Source organism: Falco biarmicus, chromosome 4, assembly GCF_023638135.1.
Source record: "Falco biarmicus isolate bFalBia1 chromosome 4, bFalBia1.pri, whole genome shotgun sequence".
Lineage (NCBI taxonomy): Eukaryota > Metazoa > Chordata > Aves > Falconiformes > Falconidae > Falco > Falco biarmicus.
The window spans coordinates 86,235,073-86,258,075 of record NC_079291.1 but is presented as its reverse complement, the minus strand read 5'-3'; the positions used below and the strand labels follow the sequence as shown (position 1 = coordinate 86,258,075).

At 46.1% G+C, this 23,003-nt stretch overlaps 2 protein-coding genes across 3 annotated transcripts; both read right to left on the bottom strand.

Annotated features, from left to right (window-relative positions):
- Positions 1 to 228: 228 nt before the first annotated feature.
- Positions 229 to 7,904, bottom strand: GNG13 (G protein subunit gamma 13). Of its 2 annotated transcripts, none has more exons than XM_056338289.1 (3): positions 7,766 to 7,904; positions 1,350 to 1,472; positions 229 to 495 (listed from the first exon to the last, which is right to left on the bottom strand). In XM_056338289.1, exons 1-3 carry the CDS (start codon positions 7,801 to 7,803, stop codon positions 390 to 392), a joined length of 267 nt encoding a protein of 88 aa, XP_056194264.1. In that variant the 5' UTR covers positions 7,804 to 7,904; the 3' UTR covers positions 229 to 389. The 2 variants fall into 2 exon arrangements, with proteins under 2 accessions (XP_056194264.1, XP_056194265.1); XM_056338290.1 differs by lacking the exon at positions 7,766 to 7,904 and adding an exon at positions 2,923 to 3,623 and having other exon boundaries at positions 231 to 495.
- LOC130149046 (uncharacterized) lies at positions 7,493 to 22,008 on the bottom strand. Its single transcript, XM_056338285.1, has 20 exons — positions 21,825 to 22,008; positions 20,987 to 21,114; positions 20,384 to 20,513; positions 20,128 to 20,221; positions 19,224 to 19,374; positions 18,717 to 18,879; positions 18,070 to 18,195; positions 16,792 to 16,854; positions 15,245 to 15,367; positions 14,754 to 14,909; positions 14,023 to 14,076; positions 13,574 to 13,791; positions 12,676 to 12,752; positions 12,390 to 12,500; positions 11,718 to 11,804; positions 10,744 to 10,851; positions 10,421 to 10,542; positions 10,081 to 10,203; positions 8,726 to 8,768; positions 7,493 to 8,562 (listed from the first exon to the last, which is right to left on the bottom strand). Exons 2-20 carry the CDS (start codon positions 21,087 to 21,089, stop codon positions 8,485 to 8,487), a joined length of 2,130 nt encoding a protein of 709 aa, XP_056194260.1. The 5' UTR covers positions 21,090 to 21,114; positions 21,825 to 22,008; the 3' UTR covers positions 7,493 to 8,484.
- Positions 22,009 to 23,003: the final 995 nt, after the last annotated feature.

Sequence of the window (23,003 nt, the reverse complement as noted above, 5' to 3'; positions counted from 1 at the left end):
TATGTTGCCTCTTTTGCTGCAAAATTGTATCCTACAATATACAAAAGAGTATCTAAAATCACTGAAAATGTTTTATAAAAGTTTTCTTCCAAGTTGAGAAAGCTGCTGGCCTGATGGCAGCAGCAGCCGTGAGCGAAGCTCTGCAACTAGAACGGGCAGCCCAACCTCAGAGGGACCTTCTGCTCCTGTCCCCCCATGCTGCCCACCCCCACAGGCTTCCCCCTCCTCCCCCCCCTTTAAAAAAGAAACACTTCTAAAAATAATAAGACAAGATGAGGGTAAGGTTTTTGTTCAGGTAGTCATATTAGGAAGCTAGCTAATAAAAAAGTGTACATTCAGTGGGGGGGAGCGAGGGACTGCAGGAGCTGGCGCTGGGGGGGGCAGACCCCTCAGAGGATGGTGCATTTGCCTTTCTCCACCCAGGGGTTGTTTTTCATCAGCTCCGGGTTCAAGAAGGGATCTTCTGGAATGCCGTCCTCGATCCACTTCACAAACCTGCAGAGAGGGGAGCGGAGAGGTGGGCACAGTGCTGCGAGGGATGGAGTGATGCTGGATACAGGGTGGGGGTGGCAGAAAGCAAAAGGGGGGATCTGAGGGGAACTGCAGTGTCCGGGGTAAATCCTGCTCTGGTGGGGAGCGGTGCTGGGGTGCAGCCTGCCCTGGGGCTGTGGGCATGACCCTCCCATGCACCCAGCTGGTTATGGGATGGGGGGGCAAGCACAAGGCAAGTTTAATAGAAGCTTTTTGCCCCCCGAAGCTGCGGCTGCCTGTGCGCTACTGGCATGGGGGCGGCTCTTGCATTGCATTTTAAAACATTTTCACCAAAGTTGCTCTTTTTCTGTCCATCCCCCGCTCCCGCCATGTGAGTGATGGGGCCACGGGCTGGGTTAACTGGTGGGATGTTGTGAGACCCTTCTTGTGAGGAGCAGGGAGATACAAACCGGTGAGGGCATGTGTCTGTCTTCTACAGGTTTAAGTCTTTTGAGCTCTACAGGGGGTGTCTGCATGCTGCCCAGCTGAGCCCGCAGCACTGGGGGGGCTCGGGGGGCACCTGGGTGTCAGGGCTTCACATGGCTGCTGCCACATCCCTGCCACCACCGGAGCTTGGGCAGCTGGAAAGGAGCTGGGGGGTGGGGAGCGCTTACAGAAAGGCTCATGAGTGGGTTGCGGGCACCAGTACTGGGGCTGGCACAGTTTCTGCCACTGGGGCTTGGTGGGCTTGAAGAACTATAAAGGGAAAATCTATTTTGGCAGCTGATGGTGACTTTAAGGGATGTCAATGCTGGCCGTGGGTGGAGAAGAGCTGGGGGGGGGCATGGGGATGGGAGGGAGGGTGGGCACCCACTCACTCGGGTATTGTCTTAGAGGACATCTCCCGCTTGTAGGCCAGCTGGTACTTCAGGCTTTCCACCTCCTTCTTCCACTGCGGGAGGTCCCACTCGTCCATGGCAGGAGCTGGGGGCTCTGCAGGGCTGCAAACAGGGACGCTGGTGTCATAACCCACGGCCACATCCTGCCCTGGCCCCCCCAGCTCTGCACCCTGCAAAGAGGGGGTCCCCCAGGATGGGGACAGCACACCACCACGCTCTGGGGGCTGTTTCCAACCCCATGGCGGAGCAGCCCATGGCTCCGGGAGCCTTCGGGGTTGCACTTACCTGCGGGCGCAGGGGCAGGTGCCCAGCGCTGTGCTCTGGTAGCCACGCTGTGCCCGTGGGCACATGCAAAACCCGAAGACTGGCCAGATTTGACTGCTATTTGGATGCCGGTGGCGCCCCGGGGTGGGGAGGGCAAACAGACACCGGAGGCTGTTTGGGGCAGGGGTTTCTGTCCCTGCCTAGCCGAGGGGCCAGGGGGCACTTTGGGTGGCCACATGGCTGAGCAGACAGGCTCACATGGGTGCTCACCTCTGATTTGGGGAGCAAGACAGACCACCACGTAGCCCCTCGCTCCCCCCAGCCCCCAGCAGTGGCCCTGGGTGCTGGCTAACGGTGGGCGTTGTGATTGGAGTCCAGATCAGTTTGATCCTCACACGGGGCACCGATTGTGGCAGCACAAGCAGGCTAGCAAGCTGCAACAAGGCTTTACCGGGGGTCAGATTCTACTGTCCATGCTGTTCTCCATCCTCCAGGGGCCAAACCACACTGCTCCTTCACTCTCTCCTTCCTCCGGGGACCTCCTCCATCCAGGGCCCCTCTCCCATGCTCCTCAGGGCTATTTAACCATTTTGTGGGAACAAACTACAGCTGCACATCGTCCATGCCAATCAGCCCACCGCCTTTGAAGCAAGGCCACACTGTATGTTATCAGTGTCACTCAACCCACTGCCTTCATTCCTCTACAGGTGGGGACATGCACAATGGGGAAACTGAGTCACAGCGGCTGATGGGGCACAAGCTGTGACTGCAGTTGCATGAGACCTTCTGCAGGCACCTGGCTCCCTGTGACACCCCAAGAATCGGTGGCAGGAGGGGACCTTCCCCTGCCTGTGGCCGGCTGTGACCCCAGACCCTCCAGCACGCAGCGGCACAGGGCAGCACTGCTTTGCACCCCGGGCGGCTGAACCCCGGGGGTGCCCACACACCCCATCCTGCATCCCAGGCCAGGCTGCAGCCCCCAGCACAGGGGCAGGTGAGGGCTGGGGGTGCTGGGGGCGTGAAAGCCAGCCATGCACCGGCACAGCTCAGCAGTTACATGTGCTGCCCCAGCTCGGCATCCCTGCAGAGCATCCTCCGGAAAAACAGCCAGGCACGGGAGGAGAGCAGGCGCCCGCAGCCCAGCATCCCCCTGCACCCACCGTCCGGCCTCCCCGGGGCGCCGGTCCCTGCTGGCAGCTCTCCTGGAGACAGATGGGAACCAGCATCCCCATCCCTGCTCCAGCCATCCCAGAAGCATCCCACCACCGCGGCCGAGCCCTCCACCTACCTCAGCTGGAAAAGGTGCTAGTGGTGAGCGGGGGCTGCCTCCGTCCCCGCCGGCTCGGCGAGCCTCCCTGGCCTTGCCCGCGCTGCCTCCGCTCGCTGCTGGCGAGCCCAAATCCTCTGGGTAATCTATTAATGCACGGCTGGTCCAGCTGCCTCCGACACGGCAGGAGCCGGATAATGGGAGCGTCCTCCCCCCGCTGCTCCCGGGGGATTTGGCTCCGCTGAATGTGAGCGCCCAGGATGGAGGCAGCGTCCTGGTACCCGGTGGCCAAGCTGCCGAAATGGGGTTACCCCAGCCTCCCCCATAGCCCTGAGGGACAGAAGGGCCCCAAGGATGGGGGTGGGGGTTATCGTGTGGTGGGACACGGCAGCACCTCAGGGAGGCCCTGCATCCCTGCAAAAGCCAGCCCTGCCATGGCTTTCCCCTAGCTGCTCCCGCTGTGCTGCCCCTGGGTTTTGTGGTTTTTCTCACTTCCCCGGTGCTGGTGGAGCTGGGTGGGGGCAGGGAGAGGCAGGGGTGCACCTGGGGAGGGGTTGGTTTAAAAAGAAAAGGGGAAAAAAAAAAAGGTAAATGGAAAAAGTGAGCTGTTGGGTACACAACGTATGGCAGGGTCAGCACAAGGGGAAAAGGGCAACAAAATTAAAAAAAAATACTAATGTGTAACTTACAGAGAGGAACAAAAGCCCACTGACGGTTGTTAGCTGATTAAAGAAAAACAATTAATGCAAAAGCAGAAACAAACAACCAAGAAGTAGAAAAAAAAACAACGCCCACCTACCCCACCCCATCCCCATCCTTCATTAAATTAAGCAATTAAAAATAACTTCAGGTAAGCTTGGCTGCTTTGGGAAAAAAAAAAAAAAAAGCAGCAAGGTTTCCACAGAGGAAAACTGCCCCACTCTTGCCCCAGGAGCCCCTCCCTGCCACCCGCCATGGGGTCTGGGGCTGTGGCCATGTGGGTGGCTGCTTGTTCCCTGCACCCACCCGGGCTGGAGCCCCCTGGTGCCACCCCACAGAGCTGAGGCTGGTGTTCCCACCCCCCTGCCCGCCCCGGGGGTGCAAGGAAAGGGTGAAATACAGATATATATATTTATGATATGATATATATAGGAGTGCACTCATATACACACCTAAAAAACCAAGAGCGAGTGTGTATATATATACACACACATACGTTAGCACATACACACACACGTATATATGCATATATATACAACATATATGACAGTGGAAAACATATATTCATATTGTGTGCATATGCATATGCATCTGTATTATATAATTTATTTAATCACATTTATTATGCCTTGTGTGCATTATATACAATATACACACATAAATATAATACATACATGCACACATGTAATTCATGCCTGCATGCATACAGATGTGTGCCTGCTCATACAGATGTGTGTATGTGTGCATATATATATTTATGGCATCAGACCACCAGAGCCATTCCCACGGTGCAGGAGGCTGATGCCCTGTGCAGAGCAGCCCCGCTGGCAGCAGGATGGTGCTGGGGGCACAGGGCCAGGGTGCAGCCGGGCTCCCCTCCCAGCACCAGCCTCCATGGCCCATCGATCCACGGCGGTAAGAGCCTCCACGGCAGCCCGCTGGAGCCGCCGGCCCTGTGCTCTTCTCCTGGAGAGGATGCTGGGGTCTGGGGCTTGGCCAGGATCGATGGAGCTGGTTAGAGCCAACCCCCAGCCTGCTGCAGCCACAGCACGAGGGTTTTTGCTTTTTTTCACCCAAAGCAAATAAATGTATTTTTCTTATTGCAGCAGCGATGCTGGGCTTGGCTGTGCCGTGAGTGCCGGGGTGGCTGTGGCTCGGGCTCGCTCCCCACGCTGCCATCCCACCGCCGCCGGCTCAGAGGGCAGCGATACCCACGCCGAGCCGCAGATCATCCGGCTGTTGACATCAATCGTAATCCCCCTCTGCTGCCTCCAAACAAGTATGGGAAAGGCTTGGGTTTAACGATAAAATGACACTGGAGACAGGTTATTGGATTTCCATGGATTTCCCACGATCTGATGGCAGCCAGGGCTGAGCGGGGGCAGCACCCACATTTAGGAGCCACTGTGGCCACCAGCCGCAAGCCTGGGGGTTCCTGGAGCCCACCGCTCCAGCCGCAGGCTCCTCGGAGGCAGGCGGGAAGCCTTGGCCGGGCGGGCAGGACAAGGGGATGTCTGCCCGGCCCGTGGGGGTCCTGGGGCCGCAGCGGGTGGGGGGCTGGTGGCCCCAGCATGGCAGATTGCAGGGCTCGCATTAGCTACCCCCACCGGCTTTGTAGATTAAAGAATTACGAACTCCTGAAGTTTTGCAATATTAATGATTGTAGCCATCTGTTAATCTGGCAGCCAGCAATGCGTCGCTTTTGTACTTTGCTTAGTCCAGTTATTTAAAGGGTATTTTTGGTTGGGCAGGCAGCTGGAGGAGCACGGCTCCTCATCCCAGGCTAGCTGCACAGGGACCTGCACCCCCCTCCGTACCGCTCTCCCTGTTATTTCGGGGAGAGGAGCCCCCGGGCAGCAGCTGGCCTGCAGGCAGGGAAGGGGATGCTGGGCCAACATACACAGCCCAGTGCTCCGGGGCACAGGACCAAGGGATGTCACCTGCGGGGGGGACGTAACACACCACACCAGCAATGAGTTGAAAGCCCCCACCACCCTTGCAAAGCAGTCCCTGGGAAGCGGGGGTCTGCCCTCAGTGCCAGCTGCTAATTACGGCTCTCTTTGGGATGGTATTTTAGATAACTCAGTTCTCTGGTGCACACTTCGAAGGAACAAACTCATTTAGCAGGTTAATTAGTGTCCTTGGTAGAAAGGGTACCAGCGCTCTGCCAGCCCCCTTGGCAGATGAGGCTGGGAAGGATAATGCGGGCAGGGGCGGCGTGTTTGGGGGTGGCCCTGTGCATCCGCCCCAGCTCTGCTGCTGCTGGGGCTGCAAACTCACCCCCCGATGATTTAATTGCACAAATCCACCTGTGCATCATGGCTGAGAGGGTGAAGCTGCCCGCCCCACAGCTCCGTTCCCATCTAGAGACCGGCCGAGCCTGCCCCCTCGGGCTGTGCATTGCCACCCCCCCAGCAGAGCTGGAAGGGCCACACAGGTTTACCAGCACTACACAGCAGGGGTTGGTTTTGTTTGTTTTTAAAAACTATACCAAGAACCCCCCCGGGCCTGTAAACAATTAGCTTATTGACAACGCATTTCAAAAGTCTTTTCCATAATCCGGGGTGAAGCATGCACTCAGAGCGGGCCTGCTGCCCACAGAGGCGGGCACACCACGCTCCCGCGCTAGAGGATGGCATTGCTCTTCCAGGCTTTAAGAACTTCACCCTTCATAGATGAAATTTTATTTTCGATACAGGCACTTACTTGCAAATGTTCTATTTACTGTTTGGCAGTATCAGCTGTGCATACACTTGCTCAAACAGCCGAGTTTGGTTTGCTAAAATATAATATTTGGATAAGACTGCTCTAGGTGCCCATTTTCTTATCCAAACTACGCAATTCAATTTTTAATGGGCTCTGTTCATCTCATTTCTACCTGGAGCAGAGCAGACAAGACCAGCCTTCGATTTACCTCTGGGGTTACACTAGTCATAGTCTCAGGGTGCTGGGAAGATGTTTTCCACTACGGCTGATTGTAATGTCTGTACCTGCCTAGCCAACCCATGCCCAAAGTCAGGTGCAGATCTTCAAAGAGTCTTTTTCTTGTATGTGAGGATACTATAAATAATTATATAATCTTTTAACTCTAAGGGCTGCTATAAAACATTAAAATTCAGAGGTAGATAAATAATGAATAGATATGCTATTTACTTACAGTAAATAAAAAAGCAGTTCCTAGCCTTTCCTTGTGATGGTAAATCCAGGCTCGAAGGGGTAACAAAACACCTGCCCTCACCTGCTCCTGATCCGACAACACCGAGGAGTCTACACCCGCTCCACGTTCTGAGCGGGACTAAGGCTTACTTAGTTTTGCTGTTGACTTCTCACAGCCCTAGTGAGATGCCCCAGCACGCTGTAATGCCCACTGTTGGCCCACCCAGGGACTCTGGGAACGGGCTGCTGTGGAGTTCAGCAGAGGAACCCTCAGCACAGCTGGCTGCTCAGCCTCCCCGCGCCGCTGGGCGAGTGCCCAGGGAGCATTAGGGGCCAGACTGCGGCTCGGGGAAGGAAAGCTCGGGGCAAACAGAACACAGACACAGCGCCTGCAAAGATTAATGTTTGCAGCTTCCTTCCCCTCTTTTTTTCTTTTTTTTTTTTTTTCCTCCCCCTCAGCCATACCACAAACAGTGACCTCCTGCTGCTCAGGTAGATGAGGTGAGAAAGATTGTATTACTGGGAACGCACACGAAAAACCTCTCTTGAAACACCGCGGTGCATCTTTAGGAGCACAGACACGAACCAGGCACCCCATGGCCAGCCCTGCCAACAATCCTGAGCATCAGGGGACTGCACCGACCTCTGCTTGTCCTGGCTGAGCCTGGACAGCACGACATAGAGGTACAGCGAGTGTTTAATAACAAAAACCCCAAAACAGAACTGACAACAGAACTACAGTATTTCTATAGGGCTTTATCTAAAATTGTATCGATTTAGATACATGAACATTTTTGTAGAAAACCTGAACAACAGTGTAGCTTATTTAGAATAACAAAAGCTGCAAAAGCCACTGAAAGCCTTAAATGTGCAAAATACAGTCAATAATGATTCCTGCCCCCACCCCCTCCTGCCAAACCAACGTATCACAGCAGGGCAGAGTAAGAAAAGAGGCTAGAAATATTCCTGTTTCTCCCCCCACATTTCAAAAGTTAACTCTTAAACTTACCACTGTAACAAGGATTTTTGAGAAACCCAGAAGGCCATCAGCACCAGTCTTAACAGTCACATATTGCAGAAAGTAAAAACAACGCCCCACAACAGGAAAATGCTGAAAACTAGATTCTTTAAAAAACAAACAAACAAACAAGCCATTTACTGCATTGGGGCTTCCCAAATCTGGTTTACTGAAGCAAGTAAGAAAAATTCCGTTAATGTCCTTCAGCCCCAAGAGATGTTTACTTTTTATGGTTACACACCAAAAAAAGGGCGTGCAAACAGCATTTTAATGTAATTGTTGTACATCTGTGGGGGGCAGTTTTAATTTTTTTAAAACTTCCTCTCTCTCAGCAGCTGTTCTGCTGCAGACATCTTACCCACAGCACATCTGTGCAACACAACAGAAGTAAAGACTTGCTGTGGTTTTTTTACTTCATCCGTGTTTCTCTCTCCTCCTTTCCCCTCCAATCAGCATCTCTCTGTAGACCAGTTTTTTTAAGAAGAAAACAAGGTATAAACAGACCTACAAGAAAGGAAATCTCCACAATGTGTATGTTGAAATACAGCCACTGTTCACCATCTTAACCTAGGATCTCATTTTGGATTTCTCTGAAGTCAGTTTTTAGCTGAATGCTTTTGGAGGTGACAACTAAAGGAGAACACAAGGGACTCCAGCAAGACTTCTGAGATTAAGACAAACTGGAAAATATTCCTGAAGATTTTGCCAAATTACAGTTTTTCACAAATGTTTATGAACTTTGAGACTTCATGATGAGCTGTGGTGCCAAGAGGCAGGTGCTTTAATCCCTGGGCAGAGAAAGATTAGTTAGTATAGTTCGCTGGTTTTTATAATAATGTTATAATAACTGACATTGACATATATTTGATACATTTAAATATCTAATTGATAAGTAACATAGTTGTCACTGATAGTCTTCATTGTTAAATTCTAAAATACAGAGATACTCACTGCATTGTCAAAGATGTTGCCAAGATGCTTTGCCCATGGACACCTGAAAAACAGACAGATTCTTAATCCATTTTCTTGTAGGGACACACCTGCCCCCAGTTTTAGCCCCTCTGAGTTTTGCATTACACAAAGCTTTACAAGAAGGCTAGTCCAACAATTCACTTCAGTTCCCACACGGAGACGATTTCAATATCAGATTTACAGTAAAATAATTAAGACAAAGATTGACCAAAAGAAACAGGATTTCATCAGATTCTCTTGGATCACTGCTAGAGCATACTGTAAAGCCTCACAAAACAAAACACAATTAATGTAATTACACATTTATGAAATACAGCCTAGCTCATAAATAACCGAGTGAAATGAGGCATTTTATTTTCACTGCTACACACAGCAAAGGCTGGCGGGAAGAAACAGACAGAAGCATTTCAAACTGAAGGTCAACTTACACGTCCGTGACTTCCACTTAAGACAGTTAAGAGATGAATTCTCAACATTACTCTGCTGACATCAGCTATGTGTGAATTAAAAGTGCCAGAGGAAGCAATTACTCTGCCTTCTGGTATAAAACCAGAGAGTCTATTCATTGTAAAGATATTATGTCAATACATTAAAAGTATCACCCTAAAGCCTATAAAGCTTTACTGTGCAAAACAGGAGAGCAAGGATTATACATATAAACAGCTAGTGGTTTCAAAAGTGTTTTATTATCATTTGTAATCTAGATAAAGTACCTGGGCTTTTTCAGAACGCTGTTTTCCCCACCCACTGAAGCTCTGTGCTGCTGCAGAGCAAGTGGCCTCTCTACTTTTTAAGAGGGTAAGAATGACAGGCTCACTACCACATGATGTGTTTCTTACAATTTTACAAGAAACATTGACATCTGTACACCCACTGTATTCTTGTAGATACATAATAACATACATTTTGAGCTACTTTCAACTATTTTCTCTATGTAGAGTTTTATGCAGTATTAAGCCTCCTTAAAGTCTGGTAACTGCTTTGCTCTAATTAAAGCGTTTTTGGTTGTTGTTGATGACAGTGATATTTAAGTAACAGACCCAGACTGTACCATATGTAAGCTCTTAATGACTGGTCAGGGTTGCCAAGAGCAGATATGTTTTTCGTAACATTGAGTACTGGGAAACGAGAAGGTCATTTGGTTACAACAGGTAACACGGAACAATTTCACATCTACCCAAAACACCACGTTCAGTACTTTTACAACTGCTAATAACAGGCAATAATAAAAACCAAAAACTGAATTGTGAGTCAAAACTGTTAACTAAGAGAAAACTACCACCAGTGTCACAACACAGTGATTTTTTATTTTAAAATGATAGATTTATACATACGTATGCAGATTCTCTGTAATAATATTCAGAGCGAACAGGCCAATGGATTGCATCTTTTTATGTCTGCAGGTCAAGAACAGGCAAAGGAATTCACCCACGTACTGGGGACCAAGGTTTTGCCACCTGAGCAATACAAAACCAGGAAACAACACAGCTGTTCAACAGAGACAACTTTCCCATTGATTCCTCGCACCGTATTTGCATTCTTGACTTATCCAAAGGACTGAGCTGGCTGGTTTCAGAGTGTTAAGGATTACATCTCTGCTAAACATTACTGCTGTAGGACTGCTCTGACCATTCCAATAAACAAACAGAATTCAGGGAGTAAGTGTTTACTCACAGTTTTAATATTGTTGCTTTCTGACAATCTAGATCTCTCAAAATCAGGTTGACAGTGCCCTGGAGAATATTTTCTTCATAGGAAAGATGCTCCAATAAGAGCCTCAGAGCCCAAAAGTTATTCTAGGAAGAGACAAAACAAGACCAGTGATTTAACCAAATTGCCATTAATTTCTTTAAAAAACGACTAAATTAAAGGTCAACAAAGCTAAAAGGGGAACAATACCAAGTTAAATGTTCTAAAATCTCCGAGTTGCTGTTATGCAAATTTTAAATATCATTTGCTTTAATCTCTTAGAACACAAATAAGTATTTAGGACTCACCCCAAAAGCCAGGGCTATCTCTAAGAAGGAATTCAAGTATGGAAGATCACAAAAAAGCATCTGTTGTACTGCTTGTACTGCGAGAATGAGACAAGCCTCATGTTGCAACTACAGGGAGAGAGATCAACAAGAAGATACATGTACTTAAGTCCCTTTTCCCACTACTTGTATATTGCATCCAGTCAAATCAGCACCAAGTTATTACCATTCCAGTCAGACAGGTTGGATGTCAGACACTACATCCACAAGAATCTTACGAAAACCAAAAAAAGGGGGAATAGAGCAGGTACTTTATTTATATAGCATGTTCCACCTCGTGCTCTCAAAGTCATCACAGAAACATGAAGTCTCACACTGTCACAGAAGCAGAACTAGAATTAAAGGGAAAAAAACTTCTGGCCCAGAAGTCACATTTGGAGAGCAAGCTGAACTTCCTCAAAAGTAGTAGAAAAGAACAAGAGAGCTTCTTAGATATATTGCCTGTATTTAATACAGAATGTATTTCAAGCCATCTTTGAACATGTTCTACTGTACTTGAAACCATCATTCAAAACAAGTTTAGAAATTCTGGGCTATTCTGAGTTTTGAGACAAACGCAGTGTCAAGTCTCAAAGGATAGTCTCCCGTTTAAATCAAAACAACACAAGATCACCCTGTGAGACATTAATTACAAACTCAATTATTCCCAGCCCTCCCACTTTATAAATGCAAAAATTTGGACAGTGATAAAGTAGGTTGTCCTAGGTTGAAGATGGTGCCAGACCAGAACAGACCCTAACAGTTTTCTTACCTTCGGATACCTGCTCTAGCCTTTAGACTGTACTAAGAACAATCTTCTACTGATTCCCCGCAAAAAATCTTCAAGCCCCATCTTAAAAGCTTTTCATAAAAATCCAACTGTTTTTAATACTGCTGTATCTTCAAGCACAATTAAGACAAGTGGTAAACTTCCTTACTGCCACGTGCACACTTACATGAGGAGAGAAAATTGCAGATGGTAAAGAAACATTAATTTTTGCCTTCAGTTCCTCCAAAAGGCCACCAGTGGCAGCAAGCACCCTCTGCAACAGAAAAAGTCAGTCATAACAGGAAGGATGCCCAGATACTCTACAAACACGAAACAGCACCCAAGATGGTTCTTTAATGTGCTTCTACTTTTTTTTTAGCATTTTTAGAAGAGGTTGCCTGTTCAACATCATACTCGAGGAAAGCTGGGGCTCTACAGCACTACGAAACCATATAACACAGCCTCTTCATTTTAACCTACTATGCTGAACAGATAGTTGTTTCTGTTCTTCTGAAGAAAATACTCAAATACTGACTCTTTAGGACTACCTGAACACATTTTTCTTAAACTGCTTTCCTATCCATTTTGTTATCTGATCCATCTCAACATTAAAAGATAAAGAATCGGTATCAGGTATTGAGTTGCAAGCCGAGTTAATTTGTTTACTGCTACATTTAACCCTCCCAAATCACAACATTCTGCAAAGGGTTACATTTGGCACATACCGCAAGAGAATTTGATGAGGCACTGAAAAGTTAACCTTAGCATTTAAAAGAATGAGCCAATACCCAAATCAAATGAAGTCTTGTATAAAACCAAGACAACAGACTCTCTCGTTTCATGGTACTGTCTCAATTACCTTTTGGAAGTCAAGTGGTGGCTCTTTCAGGGACAGGGGATGTAGGTGCCCACTTCTTTCCAGCAAACTGCTGCTACCCAAGACCATAATGAAGGAACTCCAGCATTTTGGCTGAAACACAGCAGAACACGTGTTTTACAAGTCAAGTCTGTTCACAGATGTGTAAACTATTCAGAGAGAAAAGGGTTCTGGCAGTAAGTCCTTGCATTAGAGAAGTAACTGGATAAAACAGGTAATATGCAGAAAAACTCAATGGGGCACAGAAACAGCTTTAATACAGACTCACATTCCTGTATAGTGACACACTGCAGTAAAGGAGTTTGAGCGCATGCTTAATTAGAGCAGCATCTTTCAAAGGCGGCCCTGCAAGAAATAAAAAAACAAAATCCAAAACATGTATTTCCTGAATAACTATAGAGTAGGAACACAAACAGGATACCAACTTAGAGATACGTTTCTACAGAAATCTAACAAAAACCTAAACAAGCGCCTACAACTATTTTACAATATTTTGTAGGTTCTGAATAGAAAAACATCATCAACTGTGAAGGGCTATTCTGGAAAGCAACAAAGAACTGAATACAATTTAGACTAAGCCACCACAGCAGGTGACCCAGAATGAAGTCTTCATGATGTACATCACACCACAGTGCGATACGCACTGTCAGTATCTTATACTTTTAAGAATTTTCCTAGTAGTTGAATATCTCTAAAATAAATCTTTCATTTCAGAATACACTTTGAGGCAAGTAGTACACACCAAGACAGATGATGACAGTTATCAGTGGCTGAACTAAAGACAGAATGTAATACACAGCTCATGAAACCCCTTCCATCAGGAAGTTTTCATTCTCAAGGCCAATGCATACCATCATGCTAAGCTACATACTGCCATTGGTATTACCGTGACGTAATAAGAGAGCTTTGTCTTTTCTTTTAATAGGTTGCTTTCCATAAAACAACTTCACAGCTGACAAAACCAGCTGTTTGTGTGAATTGTACTGAACAGATTCATGCTCAAATATAAAGACATTCTTCCTGCCTAGTGTAACGTACCATGCTTTAGTCTGGACAACTTATAGTTGGGTTCACGGTCCCTCAGAATGTTACCAATTTTAATGAAAAAGTAAAAGCTCTAACGAAGTAAGGTTCTAAATACATGTTAAGTGAGAAATCACACTTGCCAGCTGTAACCCAGGGCCCAGAGTCTAGCATATCCTTTCCAGCGGGGACGCTGCCTGTTCTGAACATCTTCAGGTAGACCTCAAACTGTAAAGGTGTTATCCGGCAGGCAGTACAGCAGGTGAGGCCACTGATGGGGTACAACAGCGAACACGCGGCATTGAGGAAGTCTCCAATTTTACAGAAATAGAATGGGATTTTATCTTGAAGGTGTCTTAACCTGACAAGAAGAAATGAATGTTTGATTTTCATTTACATGAAAGTTTTACAATATGTATGTATAGATCTGATTGTGCTTGACCGCTAGCAATTAGCAAACAGCTGCCAAAAAATCCTCCTGCTTCTCATTCTGCCAGTTTACTGCACATTAAAGAAACACAGATTAGGACACAACCTTAGGGCAAAGAAACAGTTGAGGGAGTGGGAGAAGAAACCAAAAAAAGCCATTTACCCTCTGCTATCATTGCATTTCACAGCTTTCAGGTAGCGAACAACTTCTTTATAGCTGGGGAGAAAAAACCAGAGGTAAGTAGGAAGAGGAAGGAACTGCAAAGCTATACATAGGTCAAATATTTACTACAATTAATGAAGTAAAACAGTAGATTTTCCCACATGAGACATCGCACAATAGGCTAGAAATACAACTGGCAAAAAGAGCTAATTGGAAATAGGTTCCAAGAAGCTATCCACAGATTATCTCTGTACTGTGGCAAAATAAAGCAGGAGGCTGCCTTTCAGTTTAATTCTTTAAGAGGACTATATGTTTTGAATAAACACTACTGAAGACCCAGAGACCAGAACACACATTTTTTGGCTGTCTTCCACCTATTCAGCCTTTGATTAATAGAATTTGTTTTAAACATGAATGTCTAAATGATGCTGGGTCTATGTAAACAAAGAAATGATTCACTTCAGCATTCTTGTCTAGTCCTAAAGTGTTCAAAAGGTCTTGATTCTGGCTTTGAAAAAATTCAAAAAGCTACTTGCCTTCTTGGTAAGTCCAGCAAGTAAGGTAATGCAACCTGCATGTACATCTTCAAATATGTCTTTGTTTTATATGTTTCCCCATTATATAGAACTGCCGATGTCAGGAAAACACTATACTGCAGTCAATACCATGCAAAATCTAAAAACTGAGTTCACAAAATGAAAAATCCAAACCATGACCCAACCAAATCTTACTTATTTTGGTCTACCAATTTCTCCACTCGAGCCTCTATAACAGGGAATGCTTCCCACAGAAATATTTTCCTTCCTTTCTGAGTTCTTTGACCAGTGACGTTCTGGCCTTTTAAAACGGTGGTCAGTAATACATGGTCCCATGGCACAACATTCAAGCTGAAAGTACAAAAATAATTTTCAATCAGGTTTTGTGTGTACCCCACAATTTGTTTCCCTTAGAGAACACAAAGATTTACCAATAAAACATTTTGAGGTTTACAGCTCAATTCTGGGGGGGTGGAAAGAAAAAAAGAGTGCTATATGGACAACTTAACCATAGCATCAAACAACAACTTCTGTAAGGACAGGACAAATACAAAACAGGTAATATGAAATTGTATTAAGTGCTCGCACCTAACACTATTAGTGAAAGAACCATTCTCTATAGCCATTTTTCAATCAGGTAACTATATAAAAATATATTTGGTAAAAACAACCCCCAAAGAACATACCTATTTGAGAAGCCAAAACAGTGACATGGAAGCGAGATGGACTGAAAAAAAAGAATAAACTTTTCATACAAACTTTTTGGAAAGTCACACAGCACCAGCATCCTCTGAAGTTGTGTTGTGATCCTATGTTTTGAAAAGAAAAGAAAGAAAAAGAAAGAGAAAAATCTCTTAAAATCTGATGAATGACTATCAAGTTGTTAAAGGTTTTTTTTAATCCTATGGGAAAATATTCTACAGAAGTTTAGACTTTTTTTTGTTAGATGTCAGACAGTTTGGATCTATATTTAAATTTATGCTTTAAGATTTGTAGTGAACAACAGCATTGCTCTTTTGTTATTATGTGTAAACACCAGTAAAACCAAAGTTCTGTGGTCTTAAGTTTTAAAACAAAGATCCCCAGCGAGTATGTGTGAGATGCTGCAGCAAGGCACGATGAACCCAGTAAGCAACCTGAGCTCCTGGCAGCTTGACAGCTAGAGAAACCATTTTTGTCTTAACTGAAAACTGGGGATAACACACGGACAAGAAAGAGTTTCCCCTTTCAAAACTGGGGGAAGGAGGCAAAAAATTCCTTTTGATGTTCTTCTAAAGTAAGAAATTAAGAAATTCAAGAATAGTAATTTAAAATGAAAACTGATACAGGATTTAGGTTATACCTGTCATTAGTTTCAAATAAGAGGTGAGAATATATAATTGTTTTTGAGTGCTCCTGAAAAAAGTTAATAATTCATTAACCTTCTGTTGCAAGTGAATTTCGGGTTAAAGGTGAAATATAAAGCTAAAATGAGAAATGAATTAAGCCAAGTGAGCAAGATGTCCTCATTCACCAGCCTCTGGGGGAACTTTACTATGTTACATCCCTGACTACCCCATCCCAGTGGAGTACTACAAGGCTGCTGTTTTGATCTTTAACAGACACTATTTACTCTTTGGCTTAATAACCACAAGTAGCTACCTGACACCACCTTCTGGTCTGGCCTTACAGAACACTCCTGAACTACAGCTGAAAACTAATTCATCTTCTTGGCTTTGAGTTCCCCATTGAGTTACTCTGTTTTAAGGCAACAAAGAAGGGTCTGAATGCTTATGTGGCTCTAAAGGCAGGTATTGCCCTTGCCCTTCACAGAAAGGAACTCAGTGGTACTTCTAAAAATCCAGATTTGTAGCATATAACTGTAAAACCTGATAGCACACGGAGGTCCCTGCTCATTTGGCTGGCCGGTGCATATTATTGTCTGTATTCTTCTGCCTGTCCCTACCCATCTACGGTCTACACACAGGCAGCAGCGGCTACTTTGGCTCTGCTCAAACAATACTTAAGACAGTACAGTGGGGTTGTGTTCCCTGATAAGGAGTTCCTGATGCTACAGGACCGTAAGATTATACAACCCTGCAGGTTTACTTTTGGCTTTTAAGAGCGAAAGCATTCACTTTTTTCCTTTTATGCCTTTGAATTGAAGTAATTTGAAGTGCATTTTAAATGCAAGCAGAAAGTTTGCAGCCAGCAACCATCCCACTGAAATCTCATATGGCAAGTCAAGTCTTACCTTTGCAACAGACAAGGGACAGCTATCTTTAATGAACCAATTTGACCAAGGTTCTGCCAGCTTCTAATCGGGGAGGAAAAAAAGCACTAATTAATGTTTGGCTTGTTTTCCTCCCTTTTTCCCTTCTCTATACTCAACTGTTTAAGAACACCCTTTTTTCTTAAAAAGCGTTGGGAGCTATCATGCTAATAAAAATAATTCCAAACAAAAAAACAAGCACTTGAAGCATAAAACACGTTCTAGAATTAACAGTTTTGCAGCAGTACCTAACCAACCGAAGCAAACCTCCCCACCCTGACCCAAGCAGCACCAAACCTTCTGACCTGCCATATTAAGACCATCACAGGCACATCTTTGCTTTTATAGGGCCTCTGAAGGGCTGTATATCATCATCCCATGAGGAGGCCAAACCACATCCCACGTAACCACAGTGAATGCTGTGGGACTTGTAATAAGGGTACAAAGAGACCTATCCAAATAATGTATCCAGCCTGTTCCTTGCAAACCTTGACAGCTGCTCAGAAAGAATTGCAGAGGAGCTGCTGTTTCTGGCCTGTCAAACCAACCCAGACCATATTTACTTCTTTATAAAAAACCTTGAATTTAAGCCCCAAAATATTTACTTTTTGGAAAGCAAAGCTCTGCAAGCTGGCTCAAGCTAGACAGTCATCAAGCATGAAACAGCCATGATACAAGCAAGCAAAGAAACAGCACAAGTAGTAAAGACTGAGGTATTTAAACTCTGTTTGTATTTATTTATTTATTATGCTGTCTTCCCAGCTGATGGGTCAGCCTTCAGATTTAGGGGAGGCATATAAAACTTATTACCCAAGGAACATCACGTGTTCCCTTCCTCCCAGGTCAGGAGCTAATGTTTCTTCACACAATGCAGCTTGTGTGCCCTCCCCTAACTCGCCCCTTTTCCTGGGGAATTAACCCCACCTGCTACCATCTGCTGTCTGTCATGATCCCTCTTCCCAGTTCCCATCTCAAATTCCTTCCCCTAGCTGGAGATCTTCTCCCCTCCTCAATCCCACTTAACTTCTTCCTCTCACACCCAACCTTTAACCCCCCCTTCTCCCCCAAATCCCTCCTCTCAACCAGTCTCATTTTTCCCCTCAGGTGTACTTGTTTTCCTCTCACTGTGCTGCAGCCAGGGCAGTGATCCTTACACTGTCCTTACCCTTAATAAATGGAAAATCAGAACTCTCTCACTTAGTCTCCTCCCTTTGAGGAGCAAAGGAAAATTACACACTAGATGTGGAATGGGATACTTACAAAGCAGGGTCTTTATGAAGTGTTATCTCCTTAGCAGCTCCCAGAAACATGACAGCAGCAGCTTTAGGACTCTCTTTTTCTGCTTGATCTAAAAAACTTGTTACCAGTGCAAAAACTCCAGAATACCTAAGAAAGTTAAGTAGTCTGTAAGATAAAGTGTCTGCAAGGATGTACTTTGCAAAAAAAATGTCAATTATGACCGTTCTACAGTTTGAGGGCAAACTGACTTGCCTTTCCTTGAAAAGCCTCTGTTACAGTAAAAAGGTATTTGCACAGCCACAACTTTAAGCATTTTAAAGGCACATACCACTGAGCAAAAGCTGAACCCCATTCTAAAAAGAACCCTACTAAAAATATAAGCTTTACTTTCACACTTTCTTTAGGTTATAATAATGTGGGATATTATCATGTGTCTTAGTATAGCACAAGATATCCATTTAAACTTTTATTTAAGATGTATTTAAGATGTATTTAATGTAAGCAACTGTGCTTACATCCAAGTGCTGTTTAATAGCTCACTGGCCAAGTTCTCTCAGCTATGTTTTTCTATATCAGATGCCATGACTCCAATTATCCCTTGACTAAAGGAAATCAAACCTGCACTGGCCAGTATGTACTGCTAGTAGCTGAGTTCTGTCATCACTTACCTGTATACAACCTCCATGTTGCGTGATCTGCAGATGTTGCATCGCCCAGGAGGCAACTTTGTGAGGCAAAAGCATTCCTGTTGTGTGGGAGGTGTTCTTTCTCCAACCAGATACTTACTATATTCCACAGAAAGGTCCTGGATGAATTTTATTAGAAGACTTCCTAAGAGAGCAGACAGATAAGAAACTTTTAGTGCAATTTTTAATTTTTTTCAAAACTAAAAGAAACAAAGACAACCCCATGTGAAATATTTAGCAAGTTACTCACACCCAGTCTTATTGGTCAGGAAAGCTTTGTTGCTTCTTCCAAGGGAGGAAAGCAGGAAAGTACACAAACTGGACCTGCAGACCTATGTCTGGTCTGAGTATGGCCCACAAAGAAAGTAGAAGCAGTAAGCTGTCACCAAGCCTTTGCAGGGAGAGTTGTGGACCAGACATTGAGCCACAGACTGAGCAGTGATGGTGAGCCACAGGTCTCCCAGGACAGTATGACAGCATAACACCTACCACCATGACGAAGGTCTGCATCTATATCTGTGAGCTCCAAATTGAACATTACAAGAACACCAGCCAAGGCAAAGTCACGCTTGTCCTTCCAGAATTTGCTTTTGTTGTGTGCATTGCAGTGACAGAGCGAAAGGGTTGTCCAATTCTGGCACTATTTCATAAAATGTGAAAAACAGGCAAAGGTTTGGGGTTTTTTTCCCCCCCACACCCCTCAGTTAAGCAAATAAAAAGTTAGTTCCTCTGAGTGAAGGACTACCACTCATTTAATTCTTTACACACCTAGGCAAAGCCACAGCGAAGTATTTTGACAGTCAGGGCAAGAAGCCAATATGGCATAACCTCCCCCCCCCAGTAATTTACTGTCATTCCTGAACACCTTACAGAGACACTTAGGGCTGGCACCTTTCCCAATGTAAATTGGTAACAAAGCACTGTCTTCATGCGTTCACCCCAACTTTGCTTAGAATTCAGAAAATTTTGAATTGTAAGAAAACTCAAACAAACCAACCCCACGCACCCAACTCCCCAAACTCACCCCCGCTGTCACCCTAGGTTAGGACAATCTAAGAGTCTGACACTTCTCTAGTGCAGTGAGAAGCAGTCTGATTTAGTAATCAGAGCTCATGAAATACACTGTGAGTAAACAGGCAGTGCATTTGCTTATACCAAGTGAACGTCCACTCCAACAACTGGCTGGACTACTAGAAATAAACCCAGTCAGTGACCACATTTTTAGTAGCATTGTGAAACAGATGTCAACATTTAGGAGAGGAACTGTTACAATAATCAAGTTTCACGTATCATTTATTTTTTTAGTGTGCTTAAGAGTGATTAGTTTTTAAAAGACTGTTGAGTAATTTAGTTTACTGAAAGTTGGGCATTTCTTGATTACAGCTCTGCTTACCTCAGAAGCTAGTTTATCACAAACGTAGCAGTAGCATTGATTACAAATATCAGCATTTTTTCCAAGGGGTGAGCATGTATCGCATTCTGTTCGCCTACAAAGTTGAAAACCAGAAGGTTACTTATGAAACAAGTTACATGCATATCCAACTCTACTTCTGCTTTCAGCTGTTAAAAACCTAACAAGGTTACTGGACAAGATGGACTAAATGTGGAAAATGAAACCCCCATATTAACCTCCACATCACTGAACATACTCAAACGGATGTATTGTACAGTCATATCTTGCATGAGGCATCACGTATGCTTGTTTACTGAAAGTAACTATTAGTTCACATTCCTCATCCACAACTTCTTCAGATCTCTTCTCTTCCAGGACAGACTTCTCTGTAGAAAAGAGAACATGCAGTATAGATCAGTATAAAGGTAACTACAACTTCATTATAAATTCAACCAGCTATTGATATTTACTTTTTAAATGCACTTTAAGGCACAAATTTTCTTATGATTTCATACAGTACCATTAAGAACTGTACAGTGGCCTGGGACACAAAGCTTCCACCCTCTACCAAAACAGGGGTAATGTAATCAAAAAGAATCTAATTGATTTTGAAAAGGCCCAGTCTCAGCTAAGTTTGTAATATTTTGAAACCACACAGCAGTATCCTTAAGGGCAAGTAATGCTCTCAAAGAAACCCCCAAAATCATGAAATAATGGCAGTTCCTCCTCATTTCATTTATTTTTGAAGTACTTTGTTTTCCTAGCAGCAGAAAGACACATTTCAAGCATAACACATAATAGTTCACTTTATTTCAAAAGTTCTTTTACAGAGCTTCATCGACAAGAACACAGTACTTACCCTGTGGGTCTACTAACAAAACTGAACTCCCATGAGTGTTCTCAGCTTCATCATCACTGATCAGGATTATGCTCTGCTCTTCTTCACTTTTCAACGGCCCCATGGTTACTGAACTCCAAGGGAGAGAACTGCTTGGCAGCAAACAGGAGATAAAGGCAGTTTACACTTTGAAGGTCCTTTCCTCAAGAGGGGAACAAAAAGACTTATCCAAGACCCTAACTCTTCATCTATGCCAAGTTAGTTACACTAGGGACAGGAAAAATCAACCCTTACTGCAGTCAGCAGCTAAGAAAACATTGCATTTTCCATCCAGAGCTGAGAGAACCCTAAAAACAAGGAGGTGGGGGAAAAAACCCCCTGAAACTCCCCCCCAGACGTGAGGTGTGTTGTTCCTTCGGTGGGACCGCTTTTGAAAGAACTATCTAATGATAACAACTATTGATCACAACAGTTTAGCAGTACCTCACAGGCTCGGGGCGCCAGCGATGCTCAGCGCAGAGCCGGCTGCTCCCTCCCCTCCCCCCAGCTCCCCAGCCTCCAACAAGCACATGCCAGCTCAGCCCGCCTCCCCCATACCCCCTCCTCGGCCCTCCCTCAACAGCCCCCTGCGCTGCCCCCCCGCCCCAACAGCCGACCGCGCTCCCTCCTCCCCACTCCCAGCCCCACGCAGCGCCCCCGCCCCGGCCATAACCCACGCTCCTCAAACAACCGCCCCCCGTCCGCCTCCCGCCCCTCAGCCCCCACGACCCCCGGGGCTGCCCCCAGGCGCTCCCCCTCACCGCACGCCCGCCGCCGCCCCGCTAGGCCCCAACCCTCGCCCCGCCGCCGAGCCACTCACCCCGCCACTATTCGAACAAGTAAGTGCTTCCGAGGCGGCGACGCCGGAAGGTCACGGTGACGCCAGCCGCGCTCCTTCCGCCTGGCAGCGGGGTGGCGGGGCGCAGCGGGGCTGCCATGTTTGGTGAGGGCAGGAGCGGGGCGGCTGCGGGGCGCGGGGCCTGGTGCGAGGCCGCCCCCCTCACAGCGGGGCTCCCACAGCGCTTAAATCAACCCGTCATCCTCCGCAGGCTGTAGACTGAGGGAAGTGGGCATCAGCGCAGCGTCCTGCGGGGCCTTTTGACGTGCGAGGCCTAGCAGGAGGCGAGGAGGGAGGCGGCCGGGCCCCGTTGTGTCGTCTGAGGGTTGCGGGGGTCACCGTGGTGGCCCAAGCCCCCAGGCGGCCCTGGCTGTGTGGTGGGCCTGGCTGTGTGGCCCCCAGGCGGCCCTGGCTGTGTGGTGGGCCTGGCTGTGCGGCCCCCAGGTGGGCCTGGCTGTGCGGCCCCCAGGTGGGCCTGGCTGTGCGGCCCCAGGTGCCTCCCAGCCGGGAGAGCTGCTACCCCTCAGTCAGGCAGGGACACGCTCCTCCCCGGCCCCCATGGCCAGGACAGCAGCTGCTGGCAGAGGAGATGTTTTCGCTGTGTGTAGTCATCCCTAATTGCCACCTTCTGTCACGACAGGCTTTTCCTACTGCAAACCCAGCAGGCTATCGGCGAGGGAAGGGCCACATCCAGCAGCTGAGGATTTCCTCAGTAACACTAGATGGTACCAGAGCTCCACACAGGCTCAGAATGGGCCCGGCCAGACAGAAAGTACCTCAAAAATGGAAATTCTGAAACATGGAAAACTGAAGATGTAAAGCTGCAATATATTAATATGCTGTTGCCAAAGTAATCAGGTTTGCTATGGGGAAAAGCGGACAGGGGAAGTTGTGAATAAAATAAGGACATTTTTCTGGTGTTCAGGGCAACAAGTGTAATGTAGCATTTGTGGTTAAAAATTACCGGCAAAGTGACAGTATTACAGCATCTGGTAGGGAGGCATTTGAAGGCTTAGTTCTCAGGGAATTTTTCATTATTAGTAATGAGTAAATAGTTAAGGAACATCTAGGAAGTATTTTAACTTAAGCAGAAACTGCCATTAAATCATAAAAATGAGGTACATTCCTGGTGGCATTAATATTAGGAACTATTGAAACAGC